We start from the raw sequence: 18,907 nt of genomic DNA, 5'->3' as shown, positions 1-18,907 counted from the left end.
GGGGTTCACAATCTGTTATTCTCTTCAGTTTTAACATCACTTATCGATGTTGATGTAATGTTGTTCCTTCCAATATGGATGGTAACAAAATGACCTCCAGCACTAGTGCATAGACAAACTGAAAACAGCTGAAGCTACCTGGTGGTGCCTTTACCCACTCATGCATCAGGGGAGCATTGTCTTTTTTAACAGGAGGAACATTTACAGTTATTGGGCAATAATTGTAGTATTTCCTAGTCATGCAAAAATACATTTCTGCATGTTTTATAAATAGCTCCTTTACATAGAATTTACAGCCCAGAAACAGGCCATTCAACCCAAATGGTCTATGCCACTGGTATTGCTCCACACGAGCCTCCTCCCACATTACTTAATCTCAGCTTATCACCATAGCCTTCTGTTCCTTTCTCCCTCATGTAGTTATCTAGCTTCCCTTTAAATGCATCTATGCTATTCACCTGAACTACTATGGGCCCCAATTTTAACTCCAAGTGTATTCCCCGCTCAGGCCTGAGTTCAAATGAGTCAGGTTTCAATGATGTCATCGGGCCGCAACATGCCTGTTGGCATGAAGGACCCTGGTGGCTCCGGGCGCTTGTCCTTGCTGCCTGCTCAGGAGAGCAGGTTAAAATTGCAGATGTTGCGATCATTGCGGCTTTTGGACATGTAAGAGCCAGGGCGATTTTAACTGCCCACCCTCCAGGTTTCTGCTGAGCGAGTAGGGTTAAAATTGCCCCCACATGTGACAGCGAGTTCCACATTCTAACCACTCTTTGGGTAAAGAAGTTTTTCCTGAATCTCTTATTTGGATTTATGAGTGACTATCTTGTATTTATGATCCCTAGTCTTGATCTCACTATTATTGAGTTGTTTCTCTACTCTATGTGAGAATAGCCATCCAATCTTTTACTTGCGCCTAGTACTTAATTTATTTTCTTTTTTTTGCCAAGCTCATCCTTGATATTCTTAAACTCTTATTCAGGCTCTCTTAACTTCAGTTTTGTGCTTTTCAGTACAGTCCATCATATCAGGATTTTATAGCCTAATGAAAAGCAAATTATTTTAAATAACCACCGAATGATTTCCACAGAAACACACCCACAATGTATGAGTATGTGTATGTTTTTTGACACCATTCAAAGCAATCAATACTTGATTTATCATAAGGGAAAGAAAGCTTTTAGTAGCTCAATAAAATGGGTATTACGAATAAAGAACCTTTTGTAAATAATGCCAAATTAAGTAGTTAGCATTAACTTTCTTTGTATTATATCTAGAATTAATTTCATAATTTGAAATATACACAAGTCAAGCTATGTTATGAATAATCTCATTGTTCAGTTTTAATGAAATTGTTGCTAAACTGATATGAAATGCTGATTTTAATGCATGTTTATTTGAAAATGTTTTTCATAGTGTACCATTGCCAACTGTTGGAAAGTCTTATGAAGTACAAGCAGGAAGTCTGGAAAGTAAGTAATGGTACAACAGCTAGAATATTGCTATCACAATTGTTCCCTGTGATGGACATGACCAGTGGGGAAAAAAATTCAAATTATTTTTGCTTCAAAAATGTACTTATTTATTGTAATATAGTTGAAGTTGTTTAATATTAACTGCTTCACAAGCCACATTCACCAGTCAGAATAATAAACTTACATACGCTTCCTTTTCTCAACTATTCATATCTTGGGAATTGGATAAGTACCTGAAGGAATTTTTTTTGCAGGGCTACGGGGAAAAGGCAGGGGAGTGGGACTAGCTGAAGTGCTCTTGCAGAGAGCTGGCATGGGCTCAACGGGCTGAATGGCCTCCTGTGCTGTAACCATTCTATGATATCTGGAATTCTCCCTTTGTGCAGTGGCAGAAGTAATGTTTGTGGGGGGAACCTATTCACATTCACTGCCTTTGAGGTGCTGAAAGCAGAGGGTTTGCTTCGGCATCCTTGTTTTCTTTTTTTTTTTATTTGTTCCTGGGCTGTCGTTGGCAAAGCCAGCATTTATTGCCCATCCCTAATTGCCCTTGAGAAGATGGTGGTGAGCTGCCGCCTTGACCCGCTGCAGTCCGTGTGGTACTTGCTGTGAAACGGGAGAGCGGAGCAGGTTGTTTCCCTCTTTCACTGATTTGCCTTTGTAAAGTTGCTACAAAAGGGCTTGCGGGAAATAATAATACATAATAAAGCTTGGCTTTTGTATTTTGTTAAATTAGTGGCCACTTGTCCTTAGTGTGACAACAATCCACATAGAATGTTATTTGTTAGAAAAAGCAAATATTTATGGAAGGTCACAGACTTAATCTTTGCTACTGGCTAAATGCCCACCTTTCCTCCAGTGTTGACTCCAACATGGCTGCCAGAGCAAAAGTTTGTCTTCCGCATTGACGTGTAACTTAGCTAATTAAATACAATGCTGGCTGTTGATGAGGGGAAGGGAAACAAGTGCAGGTGGTATTCTGCTGGCCCAATTTAAGACATTTTATTTTAATGGCGGTAATACCAGCACCATTAAAATGGAAAACTCAACTTTTTGTGTATTGTAATCAATATATAGCGCTGTCATTTCAGCAAAATTATTGGTGACTTGACTTTTATATTTTACCTGGTTAAAGCCAGCTTGGCAAAAGGAACAGTTGTAGCAGGCGAGACAGGCAGTCCCAGTGTTTTCTTTTCTACCTGACGTGGAACACTCCAACAGTGTGAGTCACTCCATAGAATCTGAAATTTAAGTACAGAAGGAGGCTATTTTTGGCTATTGTCTGTGCTGCTACGAGCTGCCCACCAGAACTATCTACTTCAGACCCATTTCCCTATTCTTTCTGTTTCCTTTAATTTTTTTCTTCAAGTGTTTATCTAACTCCCTCTTAAATGTTTAATTGCATTAACCTCAATTGCCACATGTGGTAATGTATTCCATATTCAAGTACCCCTTTGTGTGGAAAAAATGTCCTCCCCCGCCCCCCTTAATGCTTCTAGCACAGGAAACTTTGTGATATCCGGCACCGACGGGACCAAGCTGTTGCTGATCTATCAAAACTGCCGGACACACCAGCGTTAATGTTGAAGCATACGGAGGTTTTCATCTCCATATCTGACAACAAACACTGTTGCTTAGCAACAGCTTCTAAACAGTCGGCCCGTACCTTGGAAGCGTCTCTGTAGCTTAGCAACAGCTTCAGAGAGACTTTCCAGAGCCTGACTGTTGAAAACAAAGCCACAAGAAGAAAAAAAACCTAACAAAACGGCTCCTGATTTCTGCTGGTAGATCAAGGTTTCCGGACATAGAACCTCCGGATAAACCAAAGTCTCCTGTACTAATCCAAATTTATTCCTCCTTACTGATGATTTAGTGGAAATGATTTTTTAGTGTTTGCCCTCTCAAACTCTTCCATAATTTGGAACACTACTACTGGATCTCCCCATAACCTTTTCTGCATGAGTGAATACAGCCCTTGATTTTCCATCTCTTTGTAACTACTTCCTTTCATTCCTGGTATTCTAGTGAATCTGTGTTGCATCTAGCAGCCTAGCCAAGAACTGATCAAATTTGCAGTTCCAATTGGTGGATTTCAATTCATGGAAACCCTGACTTAAATGCCCGGCCATCTGAGTCTGCAGATCTTAGAATGGTTACAGCACGAAAGAAGGCCATTCGGCCCGTCGAGCCTGTGCCGGCTCTCTGCAAGAGCACTTCAGCTAGTCCCACTCCCCCACCCTTTCCCCGTAGCCCTGCAAGCTCTTTTCCTTCAGGTACTTATCCAACTCCCTTTTGAAAGCCGTGATTGAGTCTGCCTCCACCACCCTTTCAGGCAGTGCATTCCAGATCATAACACTCGCTGCGTTAAAAATGTTTTTCCTCATGTTGCCTTTGGTTCTTCTGCCAATCACCTAAATCTGTGTCCTCTGGTTCTCGACCCTTCTGCCAATGGGAACAGTTTCTATCTACTTTGTCCAGACCCCTCATGATTTTGAACACCTCTACCAAATCTCCTCTCAACCTTCTCTGCTCTAAAGAGAACAACCCCAGCTTCTCCAGTCTGTCCACATAACTGAAGTCCCTCATCCCTGGAATCATTCTCGTAAATCTTTTCTGCATCCTCTCTAAGGCCTTCACATCCTTCGTAAAGTGCGGTGCTCAGAATTGGACACCATACTCCAGTTGAGGGCGAACCAGTGTTTTATGCAGGTTCATCATAATTTCCAGGCTTGTGTACTCCAAGGCCCCGATTTTCTGCCAGCCGTCGGGCGGGTTTTCAGGTGGGCGGGGGCCGAAAATCGCAGAAATAGGGGGTCGCGACCCCCCCCCCCCCCCGCCCGCCTGATTCCCCGCCCTGTCCGACTTTCGGACTGCCGTTTCTCTGCGACCCAAATCAGTCCCGCCCGCCGCTGGCGGGACTGGCCGTTGGGACCCTAATCACCAATTATTGGCATGTTTAATGCAATTTTAAGGGGCCCTTGCGATTTTCAAGGGTTCCCCACGCTAAACACGCCTGTGGGGAACCCCGCTGATGAAACCTGGCGTGAAGCTTGCCGGGTTGCTTGCTCTCAGCTGCAGGTCATTCGGGAAAGCTGCGATTTAATTGGAGAGCATTTGTATGTTGAAGGACCTTGTTGTTGCAGGCTTGGGGCTACTTGTTCAAGGCTTAGGCACAGCTGTGGAAGGTTGGAGCCTCACACACTTCTCCAATGTGATCACCTGGGAAGCCCCTCTCGCCACCCTCACTCAGCGCTTCCTCAGCGGAGGCATCTACCAGAAGCATGGGACGCCTTTTTTTCCTTCCCTTCTTGCCACTAGAGGATCTCCAGCAGCAGAGGCGGCAGCCGCAGAACCAGGAACAGCAGGATGAGCACTAGGAGCACCAGGCTGCTGCTCACTCACCTGAAGCTGCACAGGCCAGAAGGGGCCAGTGCTTGGAAATGGCTTGAGAGCACCTTGCTGCGCTTTAGGGGGCCATGGGGACCCGTATCTGCACTGGCAGTCCTACTCAGAAGGACTTCCATGAAGGTCTGGTTTCTCTGTTCAATAGATGGCCAACGCTCCTCAAGAGATGTCATTCTCTTATGAGCACTCACCATGCTTTCCGTACCCTGGCAAGTTATCTCCTCCATGGAGGTTGCCAACCTTTCCATGGTGATGCGTTCATGCGCCAATGACTCCACAAAGGCTCTGCTCATGGTCGCTATGGACTCCTCCATTCGCTGCACACTCGCAGCGACCTTGGAGACAAAACCTGCCAGAGACTCCTGCATCTGTGCATGGAGATCCATCACCTCTTTTGCGGATGGACCCAGAGGCAGAGGGCCGACATGCAGCGCAGCTGAGCTGAGCTGGCAGAGTCCTGCGCCCTCCGACGAGGACTCTACACTGCTGTCCCTGTCTCCAGAATCTGCTGAGGCTCACTTGTGAGCTGTGAAACACCAGGTGACAACACTATGTCCCGAAGGTCCCCCTGAGGTGTGAGTGTCTGCGCTGGTGCTGGGTGCACTTACTTCTGCTGATGCTGCGCCCTCAGAGGTTGGGGCTTCCTCTGAGGAGTCTGGCTGCACAGCCTCTTCCTCCTCCACAGTGAGGACGGGGGTTCTGGATCGTCCTGTGGGGGAGTAGAGGAAGGAGTTAGAGATGTGATGCCAAGGTTACATGCACATTCGAGTTGACATCTGCTGACACCTGCATCCATGCAGCCTTGGTCTCAGTGGGAGGCCTCTTCCTGCCTGACCTAGGGAAGAGGACCTCCCTGTGGGCCCTAACCCCATCCAATAATGCCTGCAGTGAAGCTTCGTCAAATTTGGAGGCAGCTCGGGGTCTGGCACTGGCCACAGCTGCTGCAGGCTCCTCTGCCACCCTGTATGGTTCGTTTGGAAGCCAACAGAGGAAGCAATGCTTGCTGTGGACCTTGAAAGCACCACGAATGATGACATCATACTGTGGGGCTTTCTGACTAGAAATAGACAATTAGCAAGGCTGTCCACATGCTGGAAATTAATTGGCCACTTGAGGGAAAATTGCGTTGCAGCTGGCTGACCCATTTTTTTTCGGGTCAGAACCCCACATTCGGGGAATCCGACCATTTCCCCCACAATCCACAAAATCGGGCCTTATACCTCTATTCATGAAGCCCAGTATCCCGTAAACATTTTTAACTGCTTTCTCAACCTGCCCTGTCACCTGTCTCTCTATTCATGCACCCCCTTTAGGATTGTACCCTTTAGTTTATATTTCCTCTCTTCATTCTTTCTACCAAAATTTATCACTTCGCACTTTTCTGCATTAAATTTCATTCGCCACGTGTCCGCCCTTTCCACCAGCCTGTCTATGTCCTCCTGAAGTCTATCACTATCCTCCTCACTGTTCAGTATACTTCCAAGGTTTGTGTCATTTGACAATTTTGAAATTGTGCCATGTACACCCACGTCCAAGTCATTAATATATATCAAGAAAAGCAGTGGTCCATGAACCGACCCCTGGGGAACACCACTGCACGTATACCACTGCACTGTCTCTTTCAGCTGCAGCTGTTCTAGCAAAGCTGCAGAGCAGTTCAAGTATTCTGTTTTTGTAGTAAGGAACTCCTAGGTATTGTACAGCTTTAAAATAAATTCTGAACCAAAAACTTATCACATGTCGAGTGAATATCTTTAACTAAACAAATGAAAGGTAGCCTTATCATTATAGCCTTTTTAAAGTAGAACTGAACATATATGCCATTCCTATATATTTTTCTGTTTATTTCTGTTGAGTATTAGATTATTTAATTTAATTGTTGAATACTGGCGAATGTAACAGGAGAATACGAACACACCGAGGCAGACATTATGAGGGAATTGAGTTAACATCAATAGACAGAGTTAACTCGGGGTGCTTCCGCAATTACTACCATTTAAATTATGTGAGACTCACTCATTGGACTGAATTTTGAAGTTTCTGACCCGACTGGGGCATGGGGGCCGGTAGACGGCGGGAAACCCAGAAGTCCGGGCTTCCCTCGCATGAGGTGGAGTTTTAACTCCACAGCATGCGTGTGACCTCATGGGCACATGATCGACAGGCTGGCTTCCAGTCGGGTGGGGAACGCTGGAGGAGAGGTCGCAACCAACAGGTAGGGGCGGGGTGGGGAGGGGTTCAGTCCCCGACCCCGGTGGGTGGTGTTTGTATGGGGGGGGCTGCTGGTGGCTGAGCTTGGGGGGCTGGGAGGAAGCACTCCTGCTCCTCCTGGCCCACAAGGATTGCTCCCTAAGGCTGTCTTCGCCTTGCTGCAGCTACAGGGAATCCCGAGGCCCTGGATCCCTGGCCGTCTGCAGTAAATCCTGCACAGCGGTTTAAAGCAGAGGCTTCAGGGTCTCATTATCATATTTAAAATGCCAACCCGCTTCCTGGCGGTGGGTTGGCTGCCCGCCCCACATCCCGCCTGAGTAAAAGTTGAAAGTGGGAGGGTTAGGGTCGGGATTTAGATTTTTAAAACTTTTATCTCCCCACCCCCCCCCCACCTCCAACCCACCTGTTTTTTCATGTTAAAATCCCCCTTATTGTTCTTCAGTCTGTAATGTTTTCAGCTCTTCCAGTTATGCCGGAATTGGAAGGTTATTTGTTTTTTACTAACATTTTTTAAATTTGAAGTCAAAAGTTTTCAAGAGGAAGATTAAATAGATCAAGAAATGCCACTAGATCATATTTTCCAATCAAGCTTAATCTCTTACATTTATGAGTCGAAGCCTAGTATCCCCTTTAATGGCCATTAGAGAGCACCTTTGCGAATTGAACCTTATAAATAGTCACTTCATAAAGATACTCTTGTGACCACTGCAAAGAATGCTTTGATGAGTATCGTTGTGTTGTGGGAATGGTTGTGGATGTGGCTATGAGTACAGATAGGTTGCCTCAAACTTTTATTGTAAAAGAAATGTACACCTATTAATGATTAAAGATTTGAAGAAGGACACAACTCATTACCAACAAAGCGATCCCAAGCCATTGGAGAACATAGGCAGTACAGCTGTCGGGCCTGTCCCACATCCCCTGTTGGCCCTCATTTCCAGTCACAGTAATCTCATGAGGGAATGTGGCCCCCTATTCAGGATTTTGAATTGAATCAGTTTGAGGTTAGTACTTAGTAATAGTGAGATGGCCCATATCACAGATGTCAATCCATCCCCAGACATAGCTGTAGACTTGTCTCACAGTCAACACTCACAGATGAAGAATGGCTAGTTGGGCCGCTGGGTGATACAGCACATTCAGGAGACACTGAGAAAACTGGAAAAAATGAAAGGGGGAAAAAACAAATTTTGAGATGACAGCAACTTTTTTTTAATCATGGGTGCAATTAAAATCTGTATATATGTAAAAAAATAAACACGTGGCTGATAAATTAATTACAGTGGGGCATGTGATCGCTAATTCCATTCAGATTGACTACATACCGACCAAAAATTAACTTGATTGTTTGCATGTTAGTAATTAATTACTATTTATTGCACTTATTTATTATTTGGCCATTAGACTATTTGACGTTGATGTTTTAAAATGCAGGTGGTTAATACAATGGTAAGTAACAGGAATAATTGGTAATTATTACAGTCATGCTGGTTTGTCAACTTACAAAATGTATTTTGTTTAATATGAGTGTGCAGAGTTTTTGCAAAGTATAAAAGTGTTTCTCTATGTTGCTTTAGGATTTGTTGTATGTGATAGCGTACGGTCCCTCTCAAGTTAAACCTCCAGCTGTTCAAATGCTTTTCCACTATTGGCCCAATTTAAAGCCACCAGGGGCTATTTGTGACTACAGGGGACTTCAGTACACAGGTATGACATTTTTAAAGACAATGTATATTGAAAAGTAATTTATTTAGGTATGACATTTTTAAAGACAATGGCCCAGAAATTCGGGTCGGGGGCTTCCCGCGGGTGCAAGCCCCCGACCTGCACTTACCTAGCGCGCTGGCAGTTGAGCTGTGAGCCCGCGTGGGTTTCCGATCCTGGGCCTCCTCCAACTGCCGGCGTGCAGTGCTTGCGTATCCCAGGGGCGCAGTTAGTTCGATGCATCCCCTGGGATCACGTGGGCCAGGGAGAGCCAATGGTAGCAGGGAATGCTTCATTCATAAGTTTGACAGGAAGAGCTGTCAAACCTATAAATACTATAAGCCCCAAAACATCACTAAAACTTCAAATAATTTTTTTTTTAATCACATTTTAAAAATAACTATAAATTACATGAAATAACTATTTTAAACAATTTAAATTTTTGAAAAAATTAATTATATTTTCTAACGGGGCTAAAAATAAACTTACCTTTCTTTAAAGTATTTAAAAATAATAAACCTGTGGAAAAAATGTTTTAATTTTAATTAATTCACCACTTTCCTTGTTAAAAGCAGGCCTTGTGCCTGCTTTTTAAAAGTGTAACTGCTGGAGACTTACCCTCCCGGAGAAACCTGTAAAAAAAAACGTAAGTTTGATGCGCACGCGCTGCCTCTCCGGCGCACGCGTTCCACCTGTCAACCCCTTCTTTCAAGGGAACGGAAGTGCCGGTTTCCCGCGCAGTGCATGCCCAAAACCGGCACTTTCGTTGGGCCTACGCGTGAGTACCCCGTGCGTACTCACGCGTTGGGACCCGAATTTCTGGGCCAATGTATGTTGAAAAGTAATTCAATGCATTATATTTAGTAGGAAATTCCACAACACTGCTATTAACTTTTAAAAGATTTAGTTTGCTTTTGCTGTTTTAAAATTGTTTTATATATTTTGTGTGACTCATAACTGGAAGTAGCAACAGAGTGAAAGGGCTGTTGGATCCTTGCTTTTTTTGGACTCCACCAGAACATCCTTGTCATCGCTGTACTCGCTGAACATAATTGCCAACGCCGTATGAATCATGTTAAATTTCACATAGTAATAATGAGCTGCTGACTCACCACCTTCCCACGGAAGATGATTGACAGGGATTGCTTTCTCTCATGTTTTATGTAATTTAATTTTATTATGTTTACGGATAAACAGTGATACTTGTTGTTATTTAGGGAGTGCAAAAAAGGAGAGCTTAGAATGTTCCTCTACTCATTCAGGGGAATTTATAATGGGGAACAAAGAAATGGCTGACCAATTAAATACATATTTTGGTTCTGTCTTCACAAAGGAGGACACAAATAACCTCCCAGAGATGTCGGGGAACATAGGGTCTAATGAGAGGGAGGAACTGAAAGAAATCAATATTTGTAGGGAAATGGTGTTGGGGAAGTTGACGGGATTGAAGGCCGATAAATCCCCAGGGCCTGATAATCTACATCCTAGGGTACTTAAGGAATTGGCCCTGGAGATAGTAGATGCATTGCTGGTCATCTTCCAGAACTCGATAGATTCTGGAACAGTACCCATGGATTGGAGGGTAGCTAATGTTACCCCACTATTCAAAAAAGGTGGTAGAGAAAAAGCGGGGAATTAATAGACCGGTAAGCCTGACATCGGTAGTGGGGAAAATGCTAGAGTCCATTATAAAAGATGTAATAGCAGAGCACTTGGAAAGCAGTGACAGGATCGGACAAAGCCAACATGGATTTACAAAAGGTAAATCGTGCTTGACTAATCTACTGGAATTTTTTGAGGATGTAACTGGTAAAATAGATAAGGGAGAACCAGTGGATGTGGTGTATTTGGACTTTCAGTAGGCTTTTGATAAGGTCCCGCATAAGAGATTAGCGTGCAAAATTAAGGCACATGGGATTGGGGGCAAGGTATTGACTTGGATAGAGAACTGGTTGGCAGATAGAAAGCAAAGAGTTGGAATAAACAAGTCGTTTTCTGAGTGGCAGGCAGTGACTAGTGCGGTACCGCAAGGATCGGTCCTAGGACCCCAGCTGTTCACAATATATATTAATGATCTGGATGAGGGAATTGGATGTAGTATCTCCAAATTTGCAGACGACACAAAGCTGGGTGGGAGGGTATGCTCTGAGGAGGATGTCGTGAAACTCCAATACGATTTGGACAGGTTGGGTGATTGGGCAGAAACATGGCAAATGCACTATAATGTGGATAAATGTGAGGTTATCCACTTTGGTGGCAAAAACAGGAAGGCAGATTATTATTTGAATGGCAATAGATTGGGAGAAGGGGAAGTGCAAAGAGACCTGGGTGTTCTTGTGCACCAGTCGCTGAAGGTAAGCATGCAGGTGCAGCAGGCGGTTAAGAAGGCAAATGGTATGTTGGCCTTCGTAGCAAGAGGGTTCGAGTACAGGAACAAGGATGTCTTGCTGCAGTTGTACAGGGCCTTGGTGAGACCGCACCTTGAGTATTGTGTGCAGTTTTGGTCGCCTTATCTGAGGAAGGATGTTCTTGCCATGGAGGGAGTGCAGCGAAGATTCACCAGACTGATACCTGGGATGGCAGGAATGACGTATGAGGAGAGATTGTGTCGATTGGGCTTATACTCACTGGAGTTTAGAAGATTTGAGAGGGGATCTCATCGAAACCTATAAAATTCTGTCAGGCCTGGACAGACTAGATGCAGGAAGGATGTTCTCGATGGCCGGGGAATCCAGAACCAGGGGTCACAGTCTAAGGGTAGGGGTAAGCCATTTAGGACTGAGCTGAGGAGGAATTTCTTCACCCAGAGAGTGGTGAACCTGTGGAATTCTCTGCCACAGAGGGCGGTGGAGGCCAGTTCATTAAATATATTCAAGAAGGAGTTAGATATATTTGTTAAGGCTAAAGGGATCAAGGGATATGGGGAGAAGGCAGGGACAGGGTACTGAATTTGGATGATCAGCCATGATCTCATTGAATGGCGGAGCAGGCTCGAGGGGCCGAATGGCCTACTCCTGCTCCTATCTTCTATGTTTCTATGACCGGTTCCATGACATAAAGGTGTTGCTGCAGAGCACATTTAGTTAAATGCAAACTTCAAATATTCCACGCAACAAGAAACACAGGATGTAAAGCATTATTAAAATGAGGGGAAAGACAGTTATAGAAAAAAACATCGGCAAAAGATGAAAAATTAAAAGCTGTTGATATTACCCACTTGCAGATATAATTTAAAATAATATTTTGATATTGCTGTAGCACAAAATCATAGAGTAATGGGGAAAAGTTGGTTATGAGAGCTGGTGACATCAAATATTTCTGTAAATTGTGACAATCCGATTAAATATATATTGCAAGGAAAAATGAACATGCTGATCAAAGTTTAACTATTTTTAAAGAGTTCTAATATACTTAGTCTGTGACATATTGTACAAAATAAGAGATTTCTCTACCCTCGAATGACATTACTTTTTTGTGATGAGAGCAGGTCTAACACTGTATTGCGGCAATTTTTGCCTTTTCAAAAATAACAACCAAAATTTGAAGAGGGCTATACTACACTGCGTGGGCTTTTTTCCCCACACTAATTCTCATGTGAATAGCTTAATAAATTCCATAAGCAAAGCAGCATCTCCTATGAGTTAAAACTCGAGTCTCGTATTCTCTGCTGGAGTCAGCTAGCACAGCCCAGGTTAAACAATTAACCCCGATAATGCTGAATTACTGACTGGAGAACACATGGGATGTCTACTACAACATCAATTTGGAAGATATAAAATATCAAATTACTAGACCATGTTGTACAGGCTGAGCTACAGGCCAGATCTATGTACATAACAAAATGATTTGCAAAAGCAAAAACCTAGGCATGATACTGTACAGTAGGTCAACAGTGTACATTATATACAATACAACTGTGTTAACAATTTTAAAAAGTGTTCATTACTCACACAGTCCATTCGGCCACATTCTTCGAGACCTGTGATCTCTGGAGGTACATATAAGCTTTGATTATGAAACTCTATCTGCCTTCTGGACATGTAATATCAGTGTGAACAGAATTTCTCCTTGGAGGTTCAAACAATTTCTTTGAAGACAGTGACAAGCTGTTTAGCGAAGCAACAGTAACGTCTTGCCCTGTGGCAATGCCGTTGATCCTAAACAATAATTTTAAATAGATTATTTCACAAAGAAAGACTTGCATTTATATAGCACCTTTCACGACCACCCGATGTCCCAAAGTGCTTTACAGCCAATGAAGTACTTTTTGAAGTGTAGTCACTGTTGTAATGTGGGAAATGCGGCTGCTAATTTGCGCACAGCAAGCTCCCACAAACAGCAATGTGATAATGACTAGGTAATCTTTTTTTTTTAGTGATGATTTAGTTGATTGAGGGATAAATATTGGCCAGGACACCGGGGTTAACTCCCCTGCTCTTCATCTTTGAAATTCACCTGAGAAAGCAGACGGGGCCTCGGTTTAATGTTTCATCTGAAAGACTGCACCTCCGACAGTGCAGCACTCCCTCAGTACTGCATTGAACTGTTAGCCTAGATTTTTGTGCTCAAGTCCCTGGAATGGGACGGGAAACCACAACCTTCCGACTCCGAGGTGAGGGTGCAACTAACTGAGCCACGGCTGAAACTCTTTACTGACGCTGACATTTACTCACAAAGTTTGGGAACAAGAGAAGTCAATTCACAGAGGATGGTAATACACCCCTTATTAACATTATTGACGCCCAATTGAGAAGTATATCATCATGAATTGCAATGACAGAGGGGTTTGGCAAATATTCAAAACAAAGTGTTCTTGTTGTGGAGTATTTTAAACCAACACTCGACGCAAGGTTTTAGATCGTTATTCAAATGGTCTTTATTACACCGGTGGGGAGATAACGTCTACTGGCGCACCAAGAACATAAAAACTGACTTGTAAAAGCTTCTATAGATATGTGAAGAGAAAAAGATTGGTGAAGTCAAGCGTAGGTCCCTTGCAGTCAGAATCAGGGGAATTTATAATGGGGAACGAAATGGCTGACCAATTAAATACATATTTTGGTTCTGTCTTCACAAAGGAGGACACAAATAACCTCCCAGAGATGTTGAGGAACTGAATGAAATCAGTATTTGTAGGGAAATGGTGTTAGGGAAATTGACGTGATTGAAGGCCTATAAATCCCCAGGGCCTGATAATCTACATCCTAGGGTACTTAAGGAAGTGGCCCTAGAAATAGTAGATGCATTGCTGGTCATCTTCCAAAATTCTATAGATTCTGGAACAGTTCCCATGGATTGGAGGGTAGCTAATGTTACCTCACTATTCAAAAAAGGTGGTAAGAGTGAAAGCGGGGAATTATAGACCGGTAAGCCTGAAGTCGGTAGTGGGGAAAATGCTAGAGTCCATTATAAAAGATGTAATAGCAGAGCACTTGGAAAGCAGTGACAGGATCGGACAAAGTCAACATGGATTTACAAAAGGTGATTTGTGCTTGACTAACCTACTGGAATTTTTTGAGGATGTAACTGGTAGAATAGATTAGGGAGAACCAGTGGATGTGGTGTATTTGGACTTTCAGAAGGCTTTCGATAAGGTCCCGCATAAGAGATTAGCGTGTAAAGTTAAGGCACATGGGATTGGGGGCAAGGTACTGACTTGGATAGAGACTGGGTTGGCAGACAGGAAGCAAAGCGTTGGAATAAACGGGTCTTTTTCCGTGTGGCAGGCAGTGACTAGTGGGGTACCGCAGGGATCGGTCCTAGGACCCCAGCTATTCATCACAATATATATTAATGATCTAGACGAGGGAACTAGATGTAATATCTCCAAGTTAGCAGACGACACAAAGCTGGGTGGGCGTGTGTGCTGTGAGGAGGATGCCGAGAAACTCCAGCATGATTTGGACAGGTTGGGTGATTGGGCAGATGCATGGCAGATACAGTATAATGTGAATAAATGCGAGGTTATCCACTTTGGTGGCAAAAACAGGAAGGCAGATTATTATCTGAACGGCAATAGATTGGGAGAAGGGGAAGTGCAACGCGACCTGGGCGTCCTTGTGCACCAGTCGCTGAAGGTAAGCATGCAGGTGCAGCAGGCGGTTAAGAAGGCAAATGATATGTTGGCCTTCGTTGCAAAAGGGTTCGAGTACAGGAACAAGGATGTCTTGCTGCAGTTGTACAGGGCCTTGGTGAGACCACACCTTGAGTATTGTGTGCAGTTTTGGTCGCCTTATCTGAGGAAGGATGTTCTTGCCATGGAGGGAGTGCAGCGAAGATTCACCAGGCTGATACCTGGGATGGCAGGAATGACGTATGAGGAGAGATTGGGTCGATTGGGCTTATGCTTGCTGGAGTTTAGAAGAATGAGAAGGGATCTCATTACAGGACTAGACAGACTAGATGCAGGAAGGATGTTCCCAATGGCGGGGGAGTCCAGAGCCAGGGGTCACAGTCTAAGGATAAGGGGTAAGCCATTTAGGACTGAGATGAGGGGGAATTTCTTCACCCAGAGAGTGGTGAACCTGTGGAATTCTCTACCACAGAAGGCAGTTGAGGCCAATTCATTAAATATATTCAAGAAGGAGTTAGATATATTTCTTAAGGCTAAAGGGATCAAGGGATATGGGGAGAAAGCAGGGACAGGGTACCGAGTTTGGATGATCAGCCATGATCTCATTGAATCGCCTACTCCTGCTGCTATCTTTATGTTTAGGTGACTTCTCCGCTGTTAAAAATTTTAAGCAATCTTTTATACACTTATTCATACAAGCTCAGCTTCGTGCACGATCCCGTTACACAGTTTTAATTGGCCTAAGGCCCGCATGCACAGTTGTTGATTGGCTAATTCCCTATCTCGCGTCAGATAACCGTTCGCCTATATTTTTATTCTAACTCGTGTCACATGATCTTTATGATCTCACCTGTTGTTATAGTTTGTAACCTTTAGTAAAACCACATGTCTGCATTTCTGTCTCGCTGTGCCCCGTGTGGTTTAACTTACCTCTAGGTTCCATAGTTTGAAAAGCATCGAGACCTTGTGGTCAGCATGTCTGAACTATCTCCGCCATTGCTGCTTAGTGTGCAAGCTGTATTGTTAACCCCTTAATTCCTGAAGGACGCCGATGTCCCACTTCAGTTCTTAATTAATCTAACAGTCAATCCAAATGAATGCTATTTGCATTGACACCAGCCATAGGAATTTTCCCTCCGCAGACAGATTTTTAACACGGAACAAAGGAAATTGAATAAAGACACCCCAGCGGCTCAGCTGGCTGATGCCATTTTAAATATGGAACTACCATAACTGTTTAAAATTCAATAAAACCGAATACAAAAACTTCAGTTTTTTATCAAAAATGCATCTTGACTTCATAGCAGTTAAGAATATCTCATCATTTGTCAAGGAAACAGCAAAATCGAGGTTAATTGAAATGGTGAGATGTGCACATTTGCATCTAAGTTTTCATTTTCCTGCAGCATGGAATCCAATCCACTGTCAACACATCGAATGCCAGAATGCAATCAACAAACCTGCTGTGAAGGTATTGTGGATTCCTGTGTCCTTTTGGGATAGTTTTTTGTCGTCATCGCCGGGGTGGTCATTTTTCAGAGTGAATTGCCAGCCCTTTTCAGAACCCACCTGATTTTCATTGGCCTAGAAATTGCGGTCGGAGGCGTACCTCCGTAACATTTACTGATTTACCTCCAGGCGGCCAGGCTGCGTAGAGTTCCGGTCTCGGGCCTCCACGCGGACGACAGCTTAAAGGCCCACGGATCCCAGGGACGCAGGCGGTTCGGAAGCGTCCCTGGGATCATATGGGCCTGGTCTTCCAATGACAAAGGAGGATTCCATTGCAATCATTTATGAAGGGAATCCCCATATGATGTAATAGCAGAGCACTTGGAAAACAGTGACAGGATCAGACAAAGTCAACATGGATTTCCAAAAGGTAAATCATGCTTGACTAATCTACTGGAATTTTTTGAGGATGTAACTGGTAGAATAGATAAGGGAGAACCAGTGGATGTGGTGTATTTGGACTTTTAGAAGGCTTTCGATAAGGTCCCGCATAAGAGACTAGCGTGCAGAGTTAAAGCACATGGGATTGGGGGTAAGGTACTGTCTTGGATAGAGAACTTTGGGAGACAGGAAGCAAAGAGTTGGAATAAATGGGTCTTTTTCCGAGTGGCTGGCAGTGACAACTGGGGTACCGCAGGGATCGGTGCTAGGACCCCAGCTATTCACACTATATATAAATGATCTAGACGAGGGAACTAGATGTAATAGCTCCAGGTTTGCAGACGACACCGAGCTGGGTGGGCATGTGTGCTGTGAGGAGGATGCAGAGAAACTCCAGTATGATTTGGACAGGTTGGGTGATTGGGCAGATGCATGGCAGATGCAGTATAATGTGGATAAATGCGAGGTTATCCACTTTGGTGGCAAAAACAGAAAGACAGAATATTATTTGAACAGCAATAGATTGGGTAAAGGGGAAGTGCAACGAGACCTGGGTGTCCTTGTGCACCAGTCGCTGAAGGTAAGCATGCAGGTGCAGCAGGCGGCTAAGAAGGCAAATGGTATGTTGGCCTTCATAGCGAGAGGATTCGAGTACAGGAGCAAGGATGTCTTGCTGCAGTTGTACAGGGCCTTGGTGAGACCACACCTTGAGTATTGTGTGCAGTTTTGGTCGCCTTATCTGAGGAAGGATGTTCTTGCCATGGAGAGAGTGCAGCGAAGATTCACCAGGCTGATACCTGGGATGGCAGGAATGACGTATGAAGTGAGGTTGGGTTGATTAGGCTTAGATTCGCTGGAGTTTAGAAGAATGAGAGGGGATCTCATTGAAACTTATAAAATTCTAACAGGACTAGACAGACTAGATGCAGGAAGGATGTTCCCGATGGCGGGGACTCCAGGACCAAGGGTCACAGTCTAAGGATAAGGGGTAAGCCATTTAGGACTGAGCTGAGGAGGAATTTCTTCACCCAGAGAGTGGTGAACCTGTGGAATTCCCTACCACAGAAGGCAGTTGAGGCCAAGTTATTAAATATATTCAAGAAGGAGTTAGATATATTTCTTGAGGCTAAAGGGATCAAGGGATATGGGGAGAAAGCAGGGACAGGGTACTGAATTTGGATGATCAGCCATGATCTCATTAAATGGCAGAACAGGCTCAAGGGGCCGAATGGCCTACTCCTGCTCCTATCTTCTATGTTTCTATATGCAATGGAATCCCCAAATAATTATACAATGTACGGAATTTCAGTAAATATAAATGTACTGAATTAGAAATTTAGTCACAAGTCCCTTCATTGCGCCAACCTCTCTCAAAATGTAATTTTTTGATAAATAATTTTAAACATCTTAATTTGGGCCAATATTTGCATAAGCTCATTTAAAGTGCATGTGCATCATTTTCGATTTTTAAATGTTTAATTTAAGGCTTATATGCTGATTGAAAACAGGCCCTACGTCTGCTTTTACCAGCCATAAGAGTTGTGTGGGCAGTTGTTGGGCAAGTAGCCCAAGTCTACGCCAGCAATACTTATTTTCCAGTTGGTTTCGATGATCTATGTCATTGAAGAGGGCATAGTAGTGAAGGCCCGAAATGGCAGATTTCCATGGGAGAGGAAAGTGACTCACAATGGTTTTCAACATGTTTTTCAGTGTTTGATTTGAAATAAAAAACACTGAAATTTCTCTTTCTAGGGGTTCCTTCTCCTTTTAATATGTTTTGAGATGCGTTGCAATCAAACCATACTGTTCTGTTTGATTTCACTTTTTGTTCCTGCGTGCTCAGCAAATTGAGGTACAACAATGATGAGGGAATAGCACTGGCAATATCAAGCCACAAACCAGTTCCAGTCAAGCACAATCAAAGGGACATAAACCTCCCTGTATTTTGCCGTACATCAAGCAGTGATTCTCAATCTGAGAATGGCCCCAAAATAATTATAATAGCAAAATACTGCGGATGCTGTTCCAAAATAACTATGTTCCTCTCATCCTCTATCCTAGTGACTTTTCTGAATAATATTTTCAAATTAATGTTAAATTTGCAAGCAGTAATGTGCTATGTGCGCATGTCTATTTAGAGTTAGTTTATGAC

General features: G+C 43.7%; 1 protein-coding gene across 3 annotated transcripts in view; it reads left to right on the top strand.

Moving 5' to 3' along the window:
* unc79 (unc-79 homolog, NALCN channel complex subunit) overlaps positions 1-18,907 on the top strand; it is a 237,315-nt gene that overhangs the window by 27,682 nt on the left and 190,726 nt on the right. For all 3 annotated transcript variants that reach the window (XM_086002784.1, XM_086002785.1, XM_086002783.1), the window contains exons 6-8: positions 1,417-1,472; positions 8,666-8,795; positions 16,272-16,336. In XM_086002784.1, the coding sequence (XP_085858910.1) occupies positions 1,417-1,472; positions 8,666-8,795; positions 16,272-16,336 (251 nt within the window). The remainder of the gene's footprint in view (positions 1-1,416; positions 1,473-8,665; positions 8,796-16,271; positions 16,337-18,907) is intronic.

The sequence above is a fragment of the Somniosus microcephalus genome, chromosome 12, assembly GCF_052327205.1.
Source record: "Somniosus microcephalus isolate GS21.2 chromosome 12, FLI_Smic_1.0, whole genome shotgun sequence".
Taxonomy (NCBI): Eukaryota; Metazoa; Chordata; class Chondrichthyes; order Squaliformes; family Somniosidae; genus Somniosus; species Somniosus microcephalus.
This window is presented reverse-complemented; position numbering and strand designations above follow the sequence as displayed.